We start from the raw sequence: 21,898 nt of genomic DNA, 5'->3' as shown, positions 1-21,898 counted from the left end.
AGGAGATACTGTCTCAAGCTCTTATGTGAATAATGTTTTTCTCCCTCCCTCCTGTGTAGTAGGATTTAACTTCTTCAAACCAAGAGGTAAGTGACTGACCTTAACAAATTCTGTGAAAGATATGGCGCTGTCCCCATCCTGATCAGCCTCCTGGATGGTCCTGTCTGCGATGCTGCCCAGCTGCTCGTCTGAGATATTCACTCCGACCATCATGCGTAGCACCTGCAGGACCAACAGCCAGGAATTACTGGAGACTTGGGGGTGAGCAGGACTCTTCTGCTAAAATTAAAGATAAAAGCCACCCCCACCCTCCTTTCCTTTGATGTCCTCAAATATAACAGCCAAAAAGCTGAAACCCTTATCTTCTCACCTAGGCCATTCTAGACAATGATGTGAGCAGAACTCTCTGGCAAGGTCACTGAATAGGAAGGCAAAGCCTCATTTCAGGGAGAATCCTTTGCATTTTGGTCCTCCCCATTCTTCCTGCCCGGAACGTAGATATGATGCTTAGTGGTACAGCAGCCATCCTGGGACCGTGAGGTGAAAGTCAAATGTGCTATGGATGCCAGAGCAAGAAGAAGTCTGGCTCCTGGACATCATTTAGGTACTGTACCAACCTGGACAATCTATCCCCAGGCTTCTTGTTGCATGAGGCAAACTAGTCCCTTATAGGTTTAAGTCAGTTTGGTAGGGCTTTCTGGAATCTCACCCGAATGCAGTCCTCTTTGAGGCAGTGCATTAGCCCAGATATTCCTAAAGTATGGTCGAGAAACATAAAGATCCTTGAAGAGTTAAATACTAAATCCCCCCTTTTAGAAAAATGACAAGCACATTTAAAGGGTTGCGAGAACTGTGGAAAAAGAATTAAACACTGTTTCTCCAAATTTGTTCTCAGATTTAACAAAGAGATCGCCTGCTCCCCACTTATTCTGCTAACATCTTTAGGGTGTGAATATACATTGAAAACTGCTACCTTAAGCAAAACAAGCAACTCTAATGACATGGCTCTTAGACAATATGAAATGGGGGACAGGGTGCTTTTATGATGCCTTGCGTTGCCCTAGTTAACCACCTCTGTCTTCAACAGGTTAAGAGCTGAGCTTTACCCAAGGAAAGCAAGGCCTTCTAGCCCAGCTGTTCACAGGACTCCCTTTCCCCTATTCCTTTACATCCTTCCCCAATCTCTTGAAACAGATTTTTAAAAGTATATTATAGGATTTTCTGAAAAGAAAAAAAGAGCTGAAATATTGATCTGTATCAAGACTGTTCCCCCCACCCCTGACCCACAAATCAATTCTTGAAAATCGGAAGTTGTACATTTGGGTAGAAATGTATACAAACTGAAGGATAAATAAAAAGTGGCAATGCTAACAAAAATATTAAACGGCCAAGCCATTTGCCATCTTCCCTGACTGTGTGTGGCCAACTAGACAAATCCATCCTCAAACAGCAGCTTCTTCAGGTCCCAGTCTAATTATTCTCTGAAGTGTTTTATTTTTAGAATTATAGAACTAATTGTGCATGTGTGCTGTGTGTATACAGTGGGGTGGGGACAGGAGTGGTGGTGTCTTAAAAATCACTCATCCAGTCTGTCAATGAGGACATAAAGGTCCAGAAGTGCCTGGACACAGGTCCCAACAGCCACTAGCCCGAGCCACCTGCCCGGGCCTCCACACCTGGCCAATGCTCTTTCCACCTCTCCATGGTGTCACTTTTAGTTCCAGTCAGAAGTTTATTAGCAAATGGAACTTTTCTTATTACTATTTTTTTAATGCATGGTGAGGTTTTTTTATATATACCCTTCAATGGTTTAAGAAAGCTCCCGTCTCTATTTTTCTAAGACTTTAAAAAAAAATCATGAATTGGTTGGGGTGATAAATTGGGAGACTGGGATTGATATATACACACTACTATATATAAAACAGATAACTAATAAGGACCTACTGTACAGCACAGGGAACTCTAGTCAATACCCCGTAATGACCTATACGGGAAAAGAGTCTAATAAGAGTGGGCCTATGTGTATATATAACTGATTCACTTTGCTGTACAGCAGAAACTAACACAACATTGTAAATCAACTGTACTCCAATAAAAATTTAAAAAGTCAGGATGCAAGGGACACAGGTTCGTGCCCCGGTCCGGGAAGATCCTACATGCCGCGGAGCGGCTGGGCCCATGAGCCATGGCCACTGAGCCTGCGCGTCCGGAGCCTGTGCTCCGCAACGGGAGAGGCCACAACAGTGAGAGGCCCGCGTACCGCAAAAAAAAAAAAAAGTCAACATTGCTACCTTAAAAAAATCATGAATGGAAGATGAATTTTATTAAAATTCTATGGAAAAGACCATTCAACTTTTCTTCTTTAATCTGCTACCATGGAGAAATACTATTGATTGGTTTTCTAATTTGAATTCTTTGAATTCCTGGTATAAAGCCACTTGGCTATAATATAGTATCCTTTTTATATATTGCTGGATTCGACGTATTAATATTTTGTTTTGGATTTTTACATCTATGTGAGTGAAGGAGACCGCGCTGTAATTTTCTTACAGTCTTTAGAAGGTTTTCATGTCCGAGTTATGCTGGCCTCATAAAATGTGTATAGCAACTATCTTTATTGAAGTATAATTGATATACAGTAAAATGTACACATTTAAAATGTACAATCTGATAAGTTCTGACATCTGTTCACACTTGTAAAACCATCACCCCGATCAAGATAATAAACATATCCATGACCCCCAAAAGTTCAACCAGAATTTTTTTTTTTTTTTTTTGCAGTACGCGGGCCTCTCACTGCCGTGGTCTCTCCCACCACAGAGCACAGGCTCCGGATGCGCAGGCTCAGGGGCCATGGTTCACGGGCCCCGCCGCTCCGCGGCATGTGGGATCTTCCCGGACCAGGGCATGAACCCGTGTCCCCTGCATCGGCAGGCGGACTCTCAACCACTGCGCCACCAGGGAAGCCCCCAGATGTAGCAATTTTAAATAAAGTAAATTCTTCTTACTGAAGAAAGATGTCCCCGGGGCTTCCCTGGTGGCGCAATGCTTAAGAATCTGCCTGACAATGCAGGGGACACAGGTTCCAGCCCTGGTCCGGGAAGATCCCACATGCTGTGGAGCAGCTGAGCCCGTGTGCCACAACTACTGAAGCCCGCGCACCTAGAGCCCGTGCTCCACAACAAGAGAAGCCACCGCAGTGAGAAGCCCACACACCGCAACGAAGAGTAGCCCCCGCTCGCCGCAACTAGAGAAAGCCCGCGCACAGCAACAAAGACCCAACACAGCCAAAAATAAATAAATAAATTTATTTAAAAAAAAAAAAAAGAAAGATGCCCTCAATTCAAAAGCAAAGGACACTATCATTGACCTGCAGGCTGTTTTGGTTTTTACTCAGACACAGAAATGTAGGAGTACCCTGGGTTGGTCCTTAACCTCAACTTAGAAGACTTCTCAAGGCAATGAGTTCAGACTTACTTCAGGGTGAGTAGAAACCACTTTACTTTTTAGTTTTATCTTGAAATAGAGAAATCTCCCCATGGAAATTCCTGAATGTTTTTGCCCCCTAGGGTCCTCAAGATTCATAAATATTTTTTAATACCTTTAATTAATTAATTAACTTATTTATTTATTTATTGCCACACCGCGCAGCATGCGGGATCTTAGTTCCCTGATGAGGGATCGAACCTGTGTCCCTGCAGTGGAAGCGTGGATTCTTAACTACTGGACCGCCAGAAGTCCCTCAAGATTCATAAATATTAAAAGAAGAAAAGAAAAAAGGAGAATTTTCTCCCTACCTAAACTTGTATTTAGGGAAGGGGGAGCAGGGAGAAAGAGAACGGCAATGCTAATAGGATGAAATGCCAGTCACTGCTATTAGAACAGGGAATTATCTAGGGGGAGCAACAAAGGCGAGTGAGTAGTGGCTCAGCTACACTGTCCCAGAAGCAGTTCCTTGACCCTTACATCAGGCCTAAGGACATACAAAACAGCAGCATTAACTTTCGTGTCATCAGAATTACCAGTAAGCTGACAATAAATGAACTATCTGATCTAAATCATCTCACATATTTTAGTGCCAGTCTGCACTTAAATGACATTTAGTTAGCTTTCAAATAGTGGAGACATCTGTGAGAACTCAAGACGCCATTTCAAGTTTCCCCAGGTCATCTGCTCTGCTTTATATCTAGGACAGGACTCTGCATACAGCAGGTGTTAAATAAATGCTTACTCAAGGAAAGAACAATTCCTGCCCACAAAAATAAGCTGGCAGGGCCCAAACACAAGTTATTCGTGTGCATGGGAACTCTCCCACATACCTGTAACAGCTCATCACGGGAGATCTTGTCATCTTTATCCAAGTCATACAGTCGAAAAGCAACTGGTAGGAAAAAACAAGAATTTAGTGGAAATTTAAAAGTGTTTTGCCCCTTCTCAAGGAACTAAATATATAAAGGACACCTGACAGAAAACTGACAATGAATTAATAGTTTTTCCAAGAGCAACTGCAATTACTTGTAGAGCTTTTAAAGACATTGTAACATTTAAGAAACTGGGATGCATCTCATAATTGATGGCATCCTAGCTTGGATGAAGTATGGCCCCTTTATTGCACAAATCAATAACGTAATAAGTCGAATGTCCTTTTTCTTAACTTAGAATGTTTAAAAAAAAAAATCCAAAACCCGTAAGTGGCTCTGTCAGTTAGGCCATCTCACACAGCCCAAGTCTACCGTGCACCGCACTCAGGGGGAGCCAACAACAGGAGCCACAGAGGCAACCAAACAGCTGACTACACAAAGTATTACTCTGGAAAAATGATCACTTCAGCAAATTCATGTCAAATTTCAAATAATACTCAACTACTTGGGAATCCTGAAGGTAAAGAACTTCAGTGTCAAATAGAAATGCCAAGAATCTGATGGTGTCCTGGCCTTCTCATGCTTCTCCCTCTTTAACAATAGGTAAGTCTTTTAGAAACTAGGATATCTGAGAGAGAGAATTCAGAAGAGCAAAAATCATTCAGACAGTGCCATTTTCCTGAAGGGCCACCAAGTGAAAAGTATGGTAACACTGGATGATTTTTTGGCACTGTGACAAATCACACTGAGGAAGTGACTACCTTACACTTAGAGCTGAATATACTGTGGTTTTGAGGCTTTGAATCATTTCAAGTATGTCAGTAAGATTTTTGGTTTTCAGTAGGTACTGCCAATATTAAAAGGCCCAAATCCAGCTTTAGAGTTATTAAGATATACAGATTTAGATCTCGTCCTTGGAACCCACAGCCTAGTAGAGGAAAGCAACACACACTACGCACTTTAATACAGTCCAAGTGTTATCATACATATGAAATACCAGGGAACAAAGCAAATAGCAGACGTGCCTTTCTGGTTCAAGCAACATTTGAACAAGGTCTTGAAAGACAAACAGAAATCTGATGAAGGGTGGCATTCCAGGCAGAACTAATACTAGGTACAAGGGCAAGAGAACGTGGATGAATATCTAAAAGTTTAAACATCACTCCTTGCCTCCACCAAAAGAAAAAAAAGGTGGGGGGGGCGGCGTGCTGAGTTCACTAAAAGTCTAAGTAAAACTTTTAGAAAAATCTAATTTACTTTTTGTAAGGCACAATATTAAAATTCTGGAAGGGGGAGTAACTAGGAGAGACTTTCTCTGATGTTTGTCTGTTTTCTTTAATTTGGTTAGTTGAGTAACTAACTTTATCAAATTTGAGACTTTATATGCTTAGGAGGTTTGGATTCCAAGGGGAAGGAGACAAGGATCATAAGTGTTCCTAAAGGAATGTGTGTTTAATATATTCCCAATTTGAAAAAGAATAGGTATATGTATAATTGAATCACTTTGATGTACACCTGTACACTAACACAACATTGTAAATCAGCTACAGTCCAATATAAAATAAAAATAAAACAGATGAATGGAAAAAATATATATATATTCCCCAAACTAAACACACATACACACACACACACACACACTCTCTCTCTCTTCTGCATATGCTGTCATCTTTCTAATATACCATAAAATGTGTTATTTACTAAAGATTTTGCAATGGAAATCTGTTTGCTATATAACCCATAAATATCTGTTTCTGAATTTCTTAATTGGGGGGTAACTGTAATAAACACTTACATCCCTTTCTGCCAAAGTATTTACAGAAAGCTGAAAAGCTAATTTTTGAAACCTAACTGCAATGGACTGAATGTTTGTATCTCCCCCAGAATTCCTATGTTGGAACCATAACTTATCCACAATGTGCTATTAGGAGGTGGAATCTTTGGGAAGTAATTAGGGTTAGATTAGGTCATGAGGGTGAGGCCCTCATGATAGGATTAATGCCCTTATAAAAAGAGGAGACAGGAGATCTCTTTATCCTTCTCTCTTTCTGTTTCCACCTCCCTCCCAACGTGAGAATACAGCAAGAAGAAGACTGTGAACCTGAAGGGGGGCCCTCACCAAGAACCCGACCATGTTGGCACTCTGATCTCAGAGTCCAGTCTCCAGAACTGTGAGAAATGTCTGCTTAAGTCACCCAGTCTATGGTATCCTGTTATAGCAGCCTGAGCAGACTAAGACACCAGCAGAGCCATCACACGATAGGGTCTTTTAGAAAAAACTACAGCAACAGTAGTTATTTCTTAACTGACTTGGATTCCTGTCACTCAGCTCTGGTCCTGAACCAGTAGAAACCAGCATTTTCCCCGAGATAATGAATGGTCAAATGCCAAATGACTGAGCCATTCTGTTAGCTTCTCTCTCTTTCCTCTCCTCCTGTCCCTTTCCCCCCATTCTTAATCCAGGAGACTTGGACTCTCCTGTCTCCAGAGCTGTCATCTCTCATCTCCAGTCCCAGGGCTTTAAATGCCATCTAATGTTGATGACTCCCAAATGTGCATCTCCAGCTTGGACCCCTCCTCTGAGCTCCTGCTGTTGACGGCAGAGCAATACAGTACAGTGGTTAAGACTCTAACTCTGCCGAGTCCTGTCCGACCGCTTACTAGCTATGTCTACGTGAGCAAGTTACTTAATCTCTCTGTGCCTCAGTTGCCCAAGAGGTGCAAGATGAGAGTAACAGAATCCACCTCATAGGGTTGTGAGGACTGAATGAGTTAGTACACAAAAGGCACTTTAAACAGTGCCTGGCACACAGGAAGAGCTCGATCAGTGTCATCTACCCGCCGTCACCTCTCTGCCCTCCTCTCCTACCACTCACTTCTTTCTTGATAATGCTGCTTTGTTCTCTGAACACCAAGCACTCATTTCTACCCAAGGACCTTTACACCAGTCGTCCCCTCTGCCTAGAGCACTCTTCTGCTATTCTTGGCATGATTGGCTCATTCTTAGGGTTTCAACTCCTCAGAGAGGTTTCCCTGACCACTCATTCTAAAGCAGTGACACCCTCCCCCATCACTCTCTCATCTTACCTTATTCATTTCCTTCACAAAACTTGCCACGATCATAAGTCCTGTTTATTCGTCTTTTTCCATATAGTCTATCTCCCTTATTACATTGTAAGATCTCTGAAAGCAAAGACTTTATCTGATTTATGCACCATTGTATCCTGGGCCTAAAATAGTGCCTGGCATACAGGAGTTGCTCAAACATTTGCTTAATGAAAGACCAAATGAATGATCTCAGTCAAACCTTTACATTTTAATCACGGTTACTTCCTTAAAAAAAAACCAAAACACTATAGTGAAATAAACATAAAATTTAAGTGTACAGTTGAGTACTTTCACACTGTTGTGTAACCATCACCACCATCCATCTCCAGAACTTCTTCATCTTCCCCAGTTGAAATTTTGACCCATTAATAAGTCCCCATTTCCCCCTGCCTCTAGGCCCTGGCAACTTTCTATGAATTTGACTACTCTAGGAACCTCACAGAGGAGGAATCAAATAATATTCACCCTTTTGTGTCTGGCTTATTGTTATTTAGCATAAGTAAATTTTTCTATATTGTAGCATGTGACAGAATTTCCTTTTTTAAGGCCGAATAATATTTCATTGTATGTATATACCACATTTTGTGTATCCTTTCATGTTGACGGACACTTGGGTTGCTCCCACCTTTTGGCTGTTGTGAATAATGCTGCTCAGTTTCTTCTTGGCTACTCTCCCAAACTCCACATCACCAATATTCCTCATCGTCCAGATAAAATATCTTCATGCAGACTCATTTCCCACATTACTCATTATGTGTTATAAAAAACGTAAACTATTTAAGAGGACAATCAGAACATCAAAAAGGAAGCTTACCATGCCCTGGAGCATTCTAAGTTGGGTTGTACCTTCCACATCAGACTTTATAACCTCACTGACCTGAAGAGGAGAACAATAAGGAAACCACTCCTGGGAGACAAACAGAGCAGTAGTACTATGTGTGCTTGGGCCTGTGCCTACATAGGTACAGTTCAGCCTTGCTGATTGTCCTTGACATTCTTTCACTGTGGCATAAAAAAGAAATAGGACAAAGCATGCTCTCAGAGTCCCTGAAGAGACTGTTCTCTGAGGAAGATGGACTATAAACAAATTTGCCTTAGTGGCAAATGTGTTGCTAGGTGTATGATGTTCAGTTGCTCTCAGTCTACAACAAGAAGTGCTGTCTTACTGCTTCCACAGCTCTGTGGGAAATTCAGAGAAAACCAAAATACAGACAGAGAAGAAGACATCCAGGACTCCTCTGTAGCTCTGGTTTCACTGGTCTACTTACATGAATGTGATCCTAACATACAGGATGCAACAGAATTCGAATTCATGTTCAGCTTCCTATAAAAGTTGATCTGAAAGCCAAGACTAAAGTAATGGTAAAAACCATGCATAACTTGCACAGCACTTACTATTCTATCTCACCCTAAAGTCTGCCATTTCGGTGGCATTCAGGCCTTCTTTCTTCCTAAAAGAAGCTCATCCATGGCTTCAGGGGGCATTCTGTCTCTCTGCCTCTGTCTTTCTTTCCCCACTGTCAGATATGAATAGGGAAGCGCATAGCCCAGCTGCCACTGAAAGCCACCATGTGACCATGAGGAGCCACGCCTTTGGATGAAACAGACCCGAAGGATGGCAGAGCAGAGCAATAGGAAAAACCTGGGTCCTTGACAACACAATCAACCCTGACGCTTGCCCCACCTCACTCGTTAAGTGAGATAATACATCTCCTTACTGTTGAAGTCAGCTGAGTCAGCTGAAGGCATCCTCACTGATACACTAAGTAACTACCAAATCCCCTAATGTTACCTGGAATATTTTCTTTAGGGTCAATGTGAATTAATGAATTTGCTTATCCGTTCACTCATTGATGAACACTTGGGTTACTTTCTTGTTTTAGCTATTGTGAATAATGCCACCATGAACGTGGGTGTACAAATATCTCCTCAAGACTTTGCATATACCCTTCACCCCAGCCTCTCCTGATGGTAGCATCTTGCATAACTATAATACACCATCAAAACCAGGAAACTGACAGAGGTACAATCCACAGAGTTTATTCGGATTTCACCATGTGTGTATGTGCATGTGTGTGTAGTTCTATGCAATTTTATCACCTATGTAGTTTCATGTAACCACCACCACATTCAAGACACAGAGCTGCTCCATAGCCACAGGGATCCAATGTCATATCCTGTTATTTAGTGTATAATAAAGAAACACCTTTATTACTGTATCACAAAGTTGTTTTGACATTTTGTTCATTGTATTTCAATATAATTGGTTTCCTTTATAATCCTATGTATTTCATTTTATGCATTCACAAACATTCCGAGATGGGATCGACAGGATTCACCAGACTGCCAAGGGAATTCGTGACTTGAAAAAAGTAGAGCCCAGGCTGTAGAGGGAATTCAGGTAACAGGTCTGTGTTATACCTGATAACCTTTAAAGCCTCCTCTAATCCTCGATTAGAAAAGCAAGCATAGTTTCGTAGAGCACAGAATGTTGTCTTTTTTATAAATTTATTTATTTATTTATTTATTTATTTATTTATGGCTGCCTTGGGTCTTCGTTGCTGCGCACAGGCTTTCTCTAGTTGTGGCGAGCAGGGGCTACTCTTCGTTGCAATGTGCAGGCTCTAGGTGCACAGGCTCAGTAGTTCTGGTGCACAGGCTTAGTTGCTCTGCGGCATGTGGGATCTTCCCAGACCAGGGCTCAAACCCGTGTCCTCTGCATTAGCAGGCGGATTCTTAACCACTGCGCCACCAGGGAAGTCCCTAGCACACAATGTTTCTTAACTGTCTTCTTAACCGACTCACTGGATTCACAGATGCTCCCCCTCCCCTCTGCAAATCGTTCTAGCTGATATGGCAGCACACTGCATAGTTGTAGCCAATGGGCGACTCTGGAGTGCCTACTCCACCTGCTGAGTTGGATGCTTACCGAGAGTCAGGTGTGTCAACTGTCCTAGAACTGTGCTATTTGTACTTTTCATAAAACTACATAATTTTAGAAGAAATGAAATGTGTGAAAATAAAGTTATTTTTAAATGAATATTAGATTGACTGCTTTTGAAAGGCTCAATATTAAGGCACTGAAGAAAAAAACCCCACCAAACTGTTGCTAAAGTATGTGTGGCAGGACAACTGCAAAAGATCAAGGAAAAAATGTTAACAGCAGGAAGATTCTATTCTCAGAATGCTTTATAAGTACCTTTAAGTTCTCTTTCCACTGAAAAGAAACTGCAACTAGAAACCTTAGACTATACATTATAGATGTGTTCTACACAAAAATGTCACACACCTCCCATCAACAGAACTTTACCAAAACAAAACAAAACAACTCTTGGTCCTACATCTAAAGACTGGCCAGTGAATGTGTTTTTAAATAATATAAGGTAAATTAAAATGTTAAACCATGTATCCTTTTCTATGATTCTATGCTTTAGCTGACTTTTTCAATTACTGATCAACTCCTGGTCTGACAACATTTTAAATGAGAAAATTTCTACTACATTAATGCCAGCATCAGGCAAACATGTAATAAATATATACTAAAGCTCATAAAACATTAAGACACAAGGCTTTGTCTCAAACAGTATTTAGTCTTGAAAGAAGAAAGTGAAATTCACTAATAAACATAAAGTATCCAATAAATTTGAGAACAATTCATTAGAATTCTATTTTCTTTTATATTTAGTTTTCTTTGTACTTAAATTTTCCACTCTTCATTAAGGTATATGATATTGTGGTAAAGAAAAGCAGTGTTTTATTATTTTGGTTCAAAAATCTTCCCTGTCTTATAGAACAAAACTTATTTTAGTATTTCTCAAACTCTTTACCTGAAATACAGAGGAGTGAACTCACACTCCTATAAGCAAGGGAGATCTGTGGATATGGCCCAAGCGCTACAAATTAAAAGTTTAAGTTTCATGTACTATCTTTCAAATGTATGTAAATCTGGCATTATATTCTATAGTTTATCTATATTTGTTTCAATATTAAAAAGCCTTTTAATTTTTCTTTAAATCGTTCAGTAAAAACTTGATGGGCATAAATTAATTAATTAAAAAACAAAAACAAAAAAACTTGATGGGCCCCATTTATTCTGTGGCTTCATAGACTTCACTGTGCACCCAAGCAAGAGAAGCTAGGGCTCAATCAATTCAATACAATTTCTTTTCTTTTCTTTTCTTTTTTTTGGCTGTGCCACGTGGAGTACGGAATCTTAGTTCCCCGACCAGGGATCAAACTCATGCCCCCTGCAGTGGAAACGCGGAGTCTTAACCACTGGACTACCAGGGAAGTCCCCAGTTCAATACAATTTCAGTTTCAACTTGTGTTGAATGAAAAGAGAAATTTAAATTTAATTTCTTGGAGAAGTATTGTAAGGGATTAGGCAATATCATACATGAACCAACAAAGGGCAGAGGGAAATTAACAAATATCCAAGGAAAGGCGGCAAGAGGCATGGAGACAAAAATTAAGTCTTGCACTAACCTAGCTGTCCACCCCTACTTAAGTCATATCCCAGTATCTATCAAATTCTAAGGTGGGATGGGTCTTTCTCACTGTTGTCACTCTAGCACTTATCACAGTACCTGGCACACAGGATATATTAGCAGCTAACTCTTATTGCCTTCAAACCTTCCTGTTTGAAACCCCTTAATATCTCATTTTACAGAAAAGGAAACTGAGGCCCAAAGATTTTAAGTAACTTGCCCAAAGACACAGGGCCAAAAAGTGGCAGAGCTGGGATTCAAATCCAGCCAGTTGGGACTTCCCTGGTGGCACAGTGGTTAAAAATCCACCTGCCAATGCAGGGGACACGGATTCGATCCCTGGTCCGGGAAGATCCCACACGCTGTGGAGCAACTAAGCCCGTGCGTCACAGCTACTAAGCCTGCGCTCTAGAGCCCGTGTGCCACAACTACTGCAGCCTGCGCACCTAGAGCCCATGCTCCACAAAAAGAGAAGCCACTGCAATGAGAAGCCCGTGCACCGCAACAAAGAGTAGCCCCTGCTCGCCGCAACTAGAGAAAGCCGGTGCATGGCAATGAAGACCCAATGCAGCCAAAAATAAATAGATAAATTAATTAATTAAATCAAATCCAGCCAGTTTAGCTCCAGGGTCTGAGCTCTTAACCACTATGTTAGAATAAATGCTTGTTCAGTGAATGAATGAGTAAATAAATGATTTGTGAGAAATGAAAAGCAAATATTTTAAGCCAGAAGACTTTATCTCCTTACAGTGCAGTTTGTTGCTTCGGCTGTTGAGTGGTTCTGGTCCATTCACATCTTTGCTCTTTTCATTATCCTCAATGGGTCGGAAATGAGCCAAGGTCCTCATGAATCCGCGGAAGTTTACCTGGTCCTCTCTGATCAGGAAAGATAACAAAAAGAACATCTTGTCAGTCAAGGCAAGGTGATTATTTCTTATGAATTCAATACATTAACAGGTTTAGCTAGAGTGGCCTGAAAGTCCATTTAATGAGGTCTCTTTCCATACACATGGTACTTTAGGGCTCATAAAATATCTTCAGTTAAGTCTTGCCACAAGCTTGTGAGGTTTTATTCTTACTTTACAAATTATTAACCAGACTTAGAGAGGTAACAGGACTTACCAGTCAGTTACCTATTGAATTTACTTCTCTTTTCCCAAAGAGGATTTTAAGTAGCAGCAGGGCTGTGCTATCAGACAAGCCAGAACTTGAACTCACTGGCTTCAGACTCTGCAGCAAACAGCAAGTTAAGTCATTTCAACCCAGTGTCTCCCTAACCACCTCTCATGTCTCCCCTGCAGTCACACGTACCTAGTGATATTTTAACGTTAAGGCATATTATGTAAAAGCTGCTTTTGAAATAAAGTTTATTTAGTTATAGAAGCAATAAATACATTTTTGGAAATATGATAAAAAGAAAAGAGAAAAATACCACTTCTAGTTCTACCAATCAATCACAATCATTGTTAATATATCTCCCAGTAATTTTTCTATGTTTTTTGGATAATTGTGAACATACTGCATAATTTTGTAGCTTGCTTTTTTTAAACTTTTAGGCATGTCTACAATCAGTATAAACACTTTGAAACATTTAAACCATCTGCATAATAATTGTGTGGCTGTATCATGATTTTATTATTCCCTCATAATTGGATAGATATTTTCCTCATGTTTTGAAAGACCTTTGTGTATAAAGCTTTTTGGGTACTTAAGATTAGAGAAAATCTTTTTATCACACCACAGGCTAATCAGTAACCCTATAAGAAATAATTCTAAAACTTGAATGAATAAAGAATGTTTTTAATATTAAAAGAGAATGTCCCATGTGACATAGCTATTTATCTAAGGCAGTCATGGAAAGAACAGGTTGCCTGGTTCCTGTGGCTACCTAAAAATACATCTGAGTCTTTGCTCCCATTGAATAGATGTGGTATGTCGGGTCTCCTAAGTGCCAGCAAACACAGAGATCAGAGACCTTGTAAAGGCAGAGTTCAAAGGCTAGCTTGTGAGCCGCTTGTACCCAAAGGAATGACCTTTCACTCTTTAAGGTAGCTATACTGCTAATGGAGCGTTATCTCTAAAAAATGTGAGTAAGGGCTGAGGAATCAAGGAATGTGTAATAAGATCTGAGTCACATGCTAGAACAAACAGATAAATGAGTACATATATCACTAGCATGTCTCTGAGTAAAAGGGAACTAAATACCAATGTCTTACTTTCAAATCTCATTCTTTAAAAACAAATTGAACCTAAATATGACCAGAGAAAAACAAAAAACCCAGAAGCCAAATATCTGTATCTGATTAGAGCAAGAAGTAGAGGTGCAGCATGCTAAGAGCCGAGCAGTGTAGTCCAGCGCCATCCTCAGCCTCCTCATATATACCTCAAGTACATCAGCACACATTGTGTCCTTAGCAAGAAAGAGATCAGTGAAAAGGATGACAGACAACACTGTAGTCACAACAAAGGTGGTCTGGCCTTTACAAAACAGCTTTCCACAAGCTGCTTCTTCAAATAATCAATGGTGACTAGGGAACACTTAAAAAAAAAGCTGGCAAAATGACTCTACGGGGTTTACTTTTCATTGCAAAAGGTTTGGATACAAAAGAGCAGTGAAAGTTATCTCCAGACAGTTCTCTGCAAGGCCTAAAAAAAGGAAGTGAAAAAAGGCAAGAATTCAGCACTAAAACCACACCTGAAACAAACGGGCATTTCAGGGAGAGAAAAAAAAAATCAGAAAATGAGGAAGTGTAAGTGATTACTCATGGTCACCATGAATCTGAAAAGGGCAGGTCTCAGTCTGATTGAGTCCTATCTTCACATGAACTGGCTGCTAGTCTTCCCCTTTGACTGTCACTCAAATTTACTGAGTGATCGTCTTCTCAACTTGCAAATTCCTTTGCTCTCAATTCAGAGTTCTAAAATTTCCTCTCCACGTGTTTTATCTGATGGTGCACTTACTGACACTTAGTCTCATTACTAAGAACTGGCAAACATATAACATTTTAAAGTCCTCTGGGTCAAATAAACAAGTCACAAGGAACCAGGAAGACATTGTTAAAGAGATTACTTAAAACAAGATTATATGATAAGCTTTATTCAGGAAACCGTACCTAATTGAATCAGTAAATATTGACTCAGCACTTTGAAGGCAGTGTATTAGGTTAGTGAAGCATATCAAAAGCCTAGTTTTACATTACACAAACCTAAATCTGTTTGAGAGAGTGTGTGTGTGTTAGGGGAACTGTATCCATAGTTGATGTCGTAAAAGAAATGTAAAGCAATGTTCTGGATTAAAGGAGGCTAAAGAAATATGACAACTGAGCCAGACTGGGATCCTATACTGGAGGAATGGGACATGCTAAAAAGATTGTTGGATAAACTGATAAAATTGGACTATCAGTAATATATTAGAATACAATAGGTAATGAGGGAAATAGATGAAGGTGGTCAAAGGGTACAAACCTCTAGTTATAAGATGAATACATTCTGGGGACGAAATGTACAGCAAAGTGACTAGAGTTAACAACACTGCATTGTACCTTTGAAAGTTGCTAAGAGAGGTAAAAGTTCTCATCACAAGAAAAAGTAACTAAAAAATAAAAAGAAAATAAAGAAAAAAGTAACTGTGTGAGGTGATGAATGTGTTAATTAATATTATTGTGGCTATCATTTTTCAATATATACATGTATAAAATCACTATGTTGTATACCTTAAACTTATACAATGTTATATGTCAGTCACATCTCAATAAAGCTGGAAAAAAGAATACATAATATTTTATATTAATATTATTACAGCACTTGATAGGTGTGGTAAGTATAAATTACACACTAGATTTCAAAGACTTAATATGAAAAAGAATATACAATATAATAATACTTTTAAAATATTGATAACATATTGAATAATATTTTGGATATATCAGGCTAAATAAAATACATATTGCCAAAGTTAATTTAACTTGTTCATCCAAAATTAATGTAACGTGTTTATTTTTACTTTTTAAATGTGACTACTAGAAAATTTGTAGTAATTATGTATGTGGCCTGAATGAAGTTTTTATTAGCTAGGACTGAGACAGAGAGCATACACAAATGAGGCAAAATGTTAACAATACAACAGATGCTTCTGGGTAAAAGATGTACAGGTGTTCCTCATACTGTTTGCAAATTTTGCAACTTTTCTGTAAATTGAAATTATTTCCAAATAAAAGTTTTAAAAATGTTTAGTTTTACATCAAAGATAAACAGAGATTAAAGACAACTTTGAAGATGGGCTAATAGACCTATCTGAAGTTTAAAACAAGGATGAGGGTAGAGATATTTTAGATATGATCGAGTTAGAGAGGCCTAATGTAATCAGGAGGATCATGGTCTGAGATGACCCAACCGATAGCAACATTCCAGATTAGCCTCAGAAAGGAAGCCCAATAAATGCAGGGACTCACCCCTCTGGAAAGAAGGCATTGATGATCCGGTCCCCCAGTGGGTTGATGGCAAGTTCTGGAATCCGCTGAAAGTCTTCCCGGCTGCCAAGAGAATCACCTTGGGTTAGAGACCATTGGCCCTTAGCATGAACTCCTTCAGTCATGCTAGAGTACAACCTAGCAAGGATATTACCTCCTGGAATTTACTTCTGTGGCAAATTATACCAAATAACTGCAAAGAATAGCACTTTAATAGCTGCCAAGTGTTTCTTGCACCAGCTCTGGAGTGGAAGAAGCCAGGTTTGACTATGCCACATTCTAGTGAATTCAGCACACAGGTTATGTCAGTAAACCAACTGACAAGCAAATACTAAGCTGTCCCTGTAAATGATTCCTTGAACATTACTATTTTGTACTTAGTAAGTTTGGAGAATGAAGAGCAACTGCAAAGTATCAAACACTGCAGAGTTGAATATGGGAGGAAAAATTCAGAGGGCCCTCTGTACCCTTGATAAGAAGATATACAGCACTTATGAAATGCAAGGAATTCTTAGGTGATATTTACATCTAAGTAGAGAATAAAACACGACAGGGACTTCCCTGGTGATCCAGTGGTTAAGATTCCACACTCCCAGTGCAGGGGGCCTGAGTTCAATCCCTGGTCAGGGAACTAGATCCTGTATGCCGCAACTAAAAGATCCCACATGCTGCAACTAAACATCCCATGTGCCACAACTAAGGTCTGGTGCAGCTAAAAAAAAAAAAGCATAAAATATGACAACTAACTGACTGGGCTTTTCTCCATTGCCTTCTACAGACTAGAAGTATTTAACCACAGAATATGGCAAGAGCAGTCATCCTCTCAGAACTTGAAGTCTGCTGAAGTGAATATTGTTAGTTATCATTCACTGTATATACATTATGTGCCATTCTAACTCTGTTTATATACTTCATCTCATTTCTTTATGTCACCACTTTTAGAGCTGAGGAAATTGATTTTTTTTTTTTTTGGGCCGTGCCATGTGGCATGCGAGATCTTAGTTCCCTGACCAGGGATCGAACCCATGCCCCCTGCAATGGGAGCACAGTGTCTTAACCACTGGACTCCCAGGGAAGACCCAGAGCAGAGGAAATTGAGAGTCAGTGAGATAAAGTAACACGTCCAGTGCTACAGAGGTAAAAAGTGGCAGAACTGCAATTTAAATCTAAGTCTGTAAGTCAAAGCACATGTTCTTTTTCCTAAAAAACCACACTTCTTTCCCATAGTACATAAACTTTTTGAAAGGTGCTCTCCCAAAAAGTGTTCAGTAACTGTTTTTAAAAAAATTCTTTGGTTGATATTCTGTGCCAAAAATATAAAGCTACCTACAACAAAGACAATATATGTACAAAATATCAATGTCATAAAGGACAGAGAAAGGCAGAGCATTGTTCTAGATCAAAGAGGACTTAAGAGACATACAACTGAACTCAATGCATGATCCTAGACTAGGAAAAACAACTGTTATGAAGGACAATACTGAGCCAACAGGTAAAAATGGAATATGGACCATATAGAATATGGAATATTATATAATAGTACTGTATCAAAATGCTAAATTTCTTGATTTTGAAATGAGAATGTCCTTGTTATAAGGAATACACACTGAAGTATGTGGCAAAATGTTAACAAGTGGCAAATGTGGGTATCGAGTATATGAAGTTCTTTGCATTATTCTTGCAACTTTTCTGTAAGTTTGAAATTATTTCCAGATAAAAAGGGGGGAAAAGGAATACAAACTCAAAAGGTGATTCCTGCCTTCAAGACATTTACTAACAGAAGAGAGAAAACTTATTCCTTCACCCTCTTTGCACTAGAAGCTAATGAAATGTTCGTATTTTACCCAGGAGCCTTCAACTCTCTGGTCCTCTCGTGGTTTAACATTGACAGGGTGCTTAATTAATTCAACAAGCTCATCTCCACCACATCTGGTCATTTTCTACAGGCGTAGAAAATGACCCAGGGGACTAAGCACAAAGTTCTGGTACAATAACTCCAGATTCTAATCTTCTTTCATCATTTAGGGTAATAATTTTTATATCAGTTAATGAATTAGAAGAAGCCATTCATAAGATAACTAGTTTGCTTAAAATGATGAAAGAAAGAAAATTACTGAGGTCCTGATTGTTTAATTCAACAAACATGTACTAAGCTCTTATTATATAATGTGTTCTATAATACAAAGTCTACATTATCAACACAATGTAGTTCCTCTTTGACAGAGGTTAAGAAACAACAATTAGTCCCTTTTAAATGAAGATTAAGGCTGATTTGAATTGCAAGGCCACATACCTCAGTTTAATGTCTAATGAGCTTAAGTAATTTTAGCTGCAAAAAGATACAGTTTAAATACCAGGCCTAGTATCAGGTGCTGAGTCCACAACCTAGCCTAACCCCTTGGGTCTCAATGAAGAATCTAGTCGTGGACTTCCAATGTCAATAAGGACCTAAACCTTGTCTTACGACACTTTTAAACTTTACTCTTAGAATTTAGATTGTATATAAAATGGGGTCTATAAGATCAAGGGGAATACAGTTGAAAATATAAATATAAAAATGAAAGGGTATAAAAAATAGTTTATAAACTGTCAAACAATGTACAGTTTATTATTGCTGGTTGTTCTATAGTGGAATGGAGATCATCTGGACACTACCTCTAGAACTCAGCTTCTCAAATTTGTCTGCCAACACAAATCTAATGGAGAAAAAGAAATACTCCAAGCAGCTCACATACCACAAGTGTTATAATTCATTCAAAATGCAAATTTTTGTGTGCTCATTAAAAAACATACCAATATTATATTCTATCTCATAGTATACCTAGGAAAATCTTCCTTGAGGATTAAGACATTATTACTGGTAGTAGGCAGAACCATGTATAATGGCATTTTTTATGGCCAAAAAATTCACAATGAAGAATTGTTTTCCAGATATGTACAAGCACAGAGATGCTCTGGGAAACCAGTTTTAGAGACCTCAGTAACCAGAAATGCCAACCCTCTACACTGATCTTCACTGTGCAAGTTTTCTCTTATACAGAGATGTAACCTCATAGTTAACTTCTTATATTTTAAGGACCCAAGGTAGATGCCAAGTTCTTTCTCTTATACAGAGATGTAGCCTCAAAGTTAACTTCTTATATTTTAAGCACCCAGGGTAGATGCTTAGATAACATACATAATGAGGACATTAAAGTCTGCTAGTTGGACATACCTGTAGGAACACACGTTCAATTAAGAAAACAGTTTTCTGGGGACTTCCCTGGTGGCGCAGTGGATAAGACTCCACGCTCCCAATGCAGGGGGCCCGGGTTCGATCGCTGGTCAGGGAACTAGATCCTACATGCATGCTGCAACTAAGAGTTTGCATGCCACAACTAAGGAGGCCACCTGCTGCAACTAAGGAGGCCTGGAGCCGCAACTGGGACCTGGCACAACCAAATAAATAAAATAATTAATTAATTTTTAAAAAAAGTTTTCCACATTTTAGTATAATAGAGATAAATCATTTACTATTTGTAATTATTTATATTTATTAACATTGAAATGATAATAATTTCCGTTATCTAAAACATTTGATATTTTAAATTAAATTGATAAAAATGATTTTTTTTGTCTTGGTAATACAATTTTTTTTCAGGTTTGCCAGGTGAGGGAAGTAGCAGTTACAAAAACTAATTAAAGGAACTCTTAAGAATGGGTCAGCTGCCCACTGTTGCCAGGACCCATCCCAAGAATATAAAACCATTTGTCCCCAGGATAAAAATGGAGAACTGCTATGGAAAGAAACTGAAAGATCCACCTGGGCAGGGTTTCGGCCAAGTGTTGGAGGCTGGCTCCCCAGGAACACAGTCCTTTTATTTGGGGAAGAGAGTTGCAAATTTGTCCCCTTGCTCCCTGACCGTATGCCCTAAAGTGAGGTCTAGCAACTTACTGGCCCTGCTCAGAGTATAGAGGGCTTGAAGTCAGTCCTTCCATCCAGGCAAAGACCTGTGGAGAAAGCAACCACAAACAAGCCCATGCCAGTTTTCTACAGTAATCCATCCACACTTTTTCATAAATATGAATGGACAACCAACACTTACCGGCATTTTGGGAAAATCAATAACATAAAAAAGTAGGATCAAGATGAATAGAGATAATCATAATTCAGGGAACAAAAAGGAGTTCTGAAAGATTCTAGTAAGTAACGCAATAGATATTTGATAAGTTCTTGCATCTGTAAAACAAAAATAAGCTACTATGATAGAGCAGAGGTCAGAGAACGAGATAGTTTCTTGGAAATTAAAAATATGACTGTGGATAAGTTCATCAAAAGGTCTACAAAATAAATTCAAGGATATCTGTCAGAAAGCAATGGAAAAAAATCAGAAAATATGAGAGAAAACTGAGTCACGGTGGTCCAATAGCCAACCAACAGAAATGCCATGAAAATCAATAAAGAAATAAGAGGGGGAGGAAGTAAAGAAATAGCAGAAGAAAACTTTCCAGCTAAAGGACATATTTTTAACTTTTTTTTTGGCCATGCTGCATAGCATGTGGGATCTTAGTTTCCCAACCAGGGATTGAACCCTCGCCCCCTGCATTGGAAGCGTGGAGTCTTAACCACTGGACTGCCAGGGACATCCCTAAAGGATGTATTTTTAGATTGAGAAGGTTCACCTGATACTGAGCAATGAATAATGAAAAATAACCTACAAAAAGGTACAACTTTGTGAAATTTCAGAACATCAGGAGGAGATATTTGAAGGTTTCAGAGAGGAAAAAAAAAGATTATCTACTAAAAGAATGAGAATTAGACTGGCATCATGGTTCTGTGAAACTCCATTCTGGAATGACTGATACCATTGTGTACAAAGTAAGTGCTTATCCAGGATATTGAAATCATCTGCCCTCTTGGATGAAGTCAAAGAAGAAAATGAGTCTCAAAAGCACTTAGTTTTTAAGCAGATAAATGGCTATCATTCAGGAAACAATCTCTTAGAATTTATAGGTAATCTTATTTATTTATTTGTTTGTTTGTTTGTTTATTTATTTATTTCTGGCTGCACCTTGCGGCATTTGGGATCTTAGTTCCCCAACCAGGGAGTGAACCTGGGCCCCCGGCAGTGAAAGCGCTGAGTCCTAACCACTGGACCGCCAAGGAATTCCCTAGAGGTAATCTTTTTTAAAGTGATATATAACAACACAGCCAACTAGTAATTTCAGTAATAACTTTCTTGCAGAGTTTAACTGGTCTGTACTGTCCCCTGTAGTCAATTTAACCTGCATGGATTTACCATCCAGGAATAGTTTTCATCATGGTATTATCTGAGAAAAAGTATCTGACAAAAATCCAATATTAAAATTGCTCAAAAAAATTGCTCAATGCACAGGATATTTTTAAAATAAACTTTTAATGAAGTATAACATACATACAGGGAAGAGCAGAAATCACAAGCATTCGGTATGATGAATTTTCACCAAGTGAAGA

At 39.1% G+C, this 21,898-nt stretch overlaps 1 protein-coding gene across 2 annotated transcripts in view; it reads right to left on the bottom strand.

The window, feature by feature from the left end:
• CHP1 (calcineurin like EF-hand protein 1) overlaps positions 1-21,898 on the bottom strand; it is a gene marked incomplete at its 3' end in the record, with an annotated part of 37,225 nt that overhangs the window by 1,996 nt on the left and 13,331 nt on the right. Inside the window, exons 3-6 of one of the 2 annotated variants that reach the window (XM_082648817.1) lie at positions 16,408-16,488; positions 12,705-12,832; positions 4,320-4,381; positions 100-222 (exon numbers count right to left, since the gene is read on the bottom strand). In XM_082648817.1, the coding sequence (XP_082504943.1) occupies positions 100-222; positions 4,320-4,381; positions 12,705-12,832; positions 16,408-16,488 (394 nt within the window). Of the gene's footprint in view, positions 1-21; positions 223-4,319; positions 4,382-12,704; positions 12,833-16,407; positions 16,489-21,898 lie in introns of those variants that run through there. The other variant, XM_082648816.1, reaches the window with a different exon arrangement.

This window comes from Grampus griseus, assembly GCF_964374135.1.
Source record: "Grampus griseus genome assembly, chromosome: 2".
NCBI classification, from domain to species: Eukaryota; Metazoa; Chordata; class Mammalia; order Artiodactyla; family Delphinidae; genus Grampus; species Grampus griseus.
This window is presented reverse-complemented; position numbering and strand designations above follow the sequence as displayed.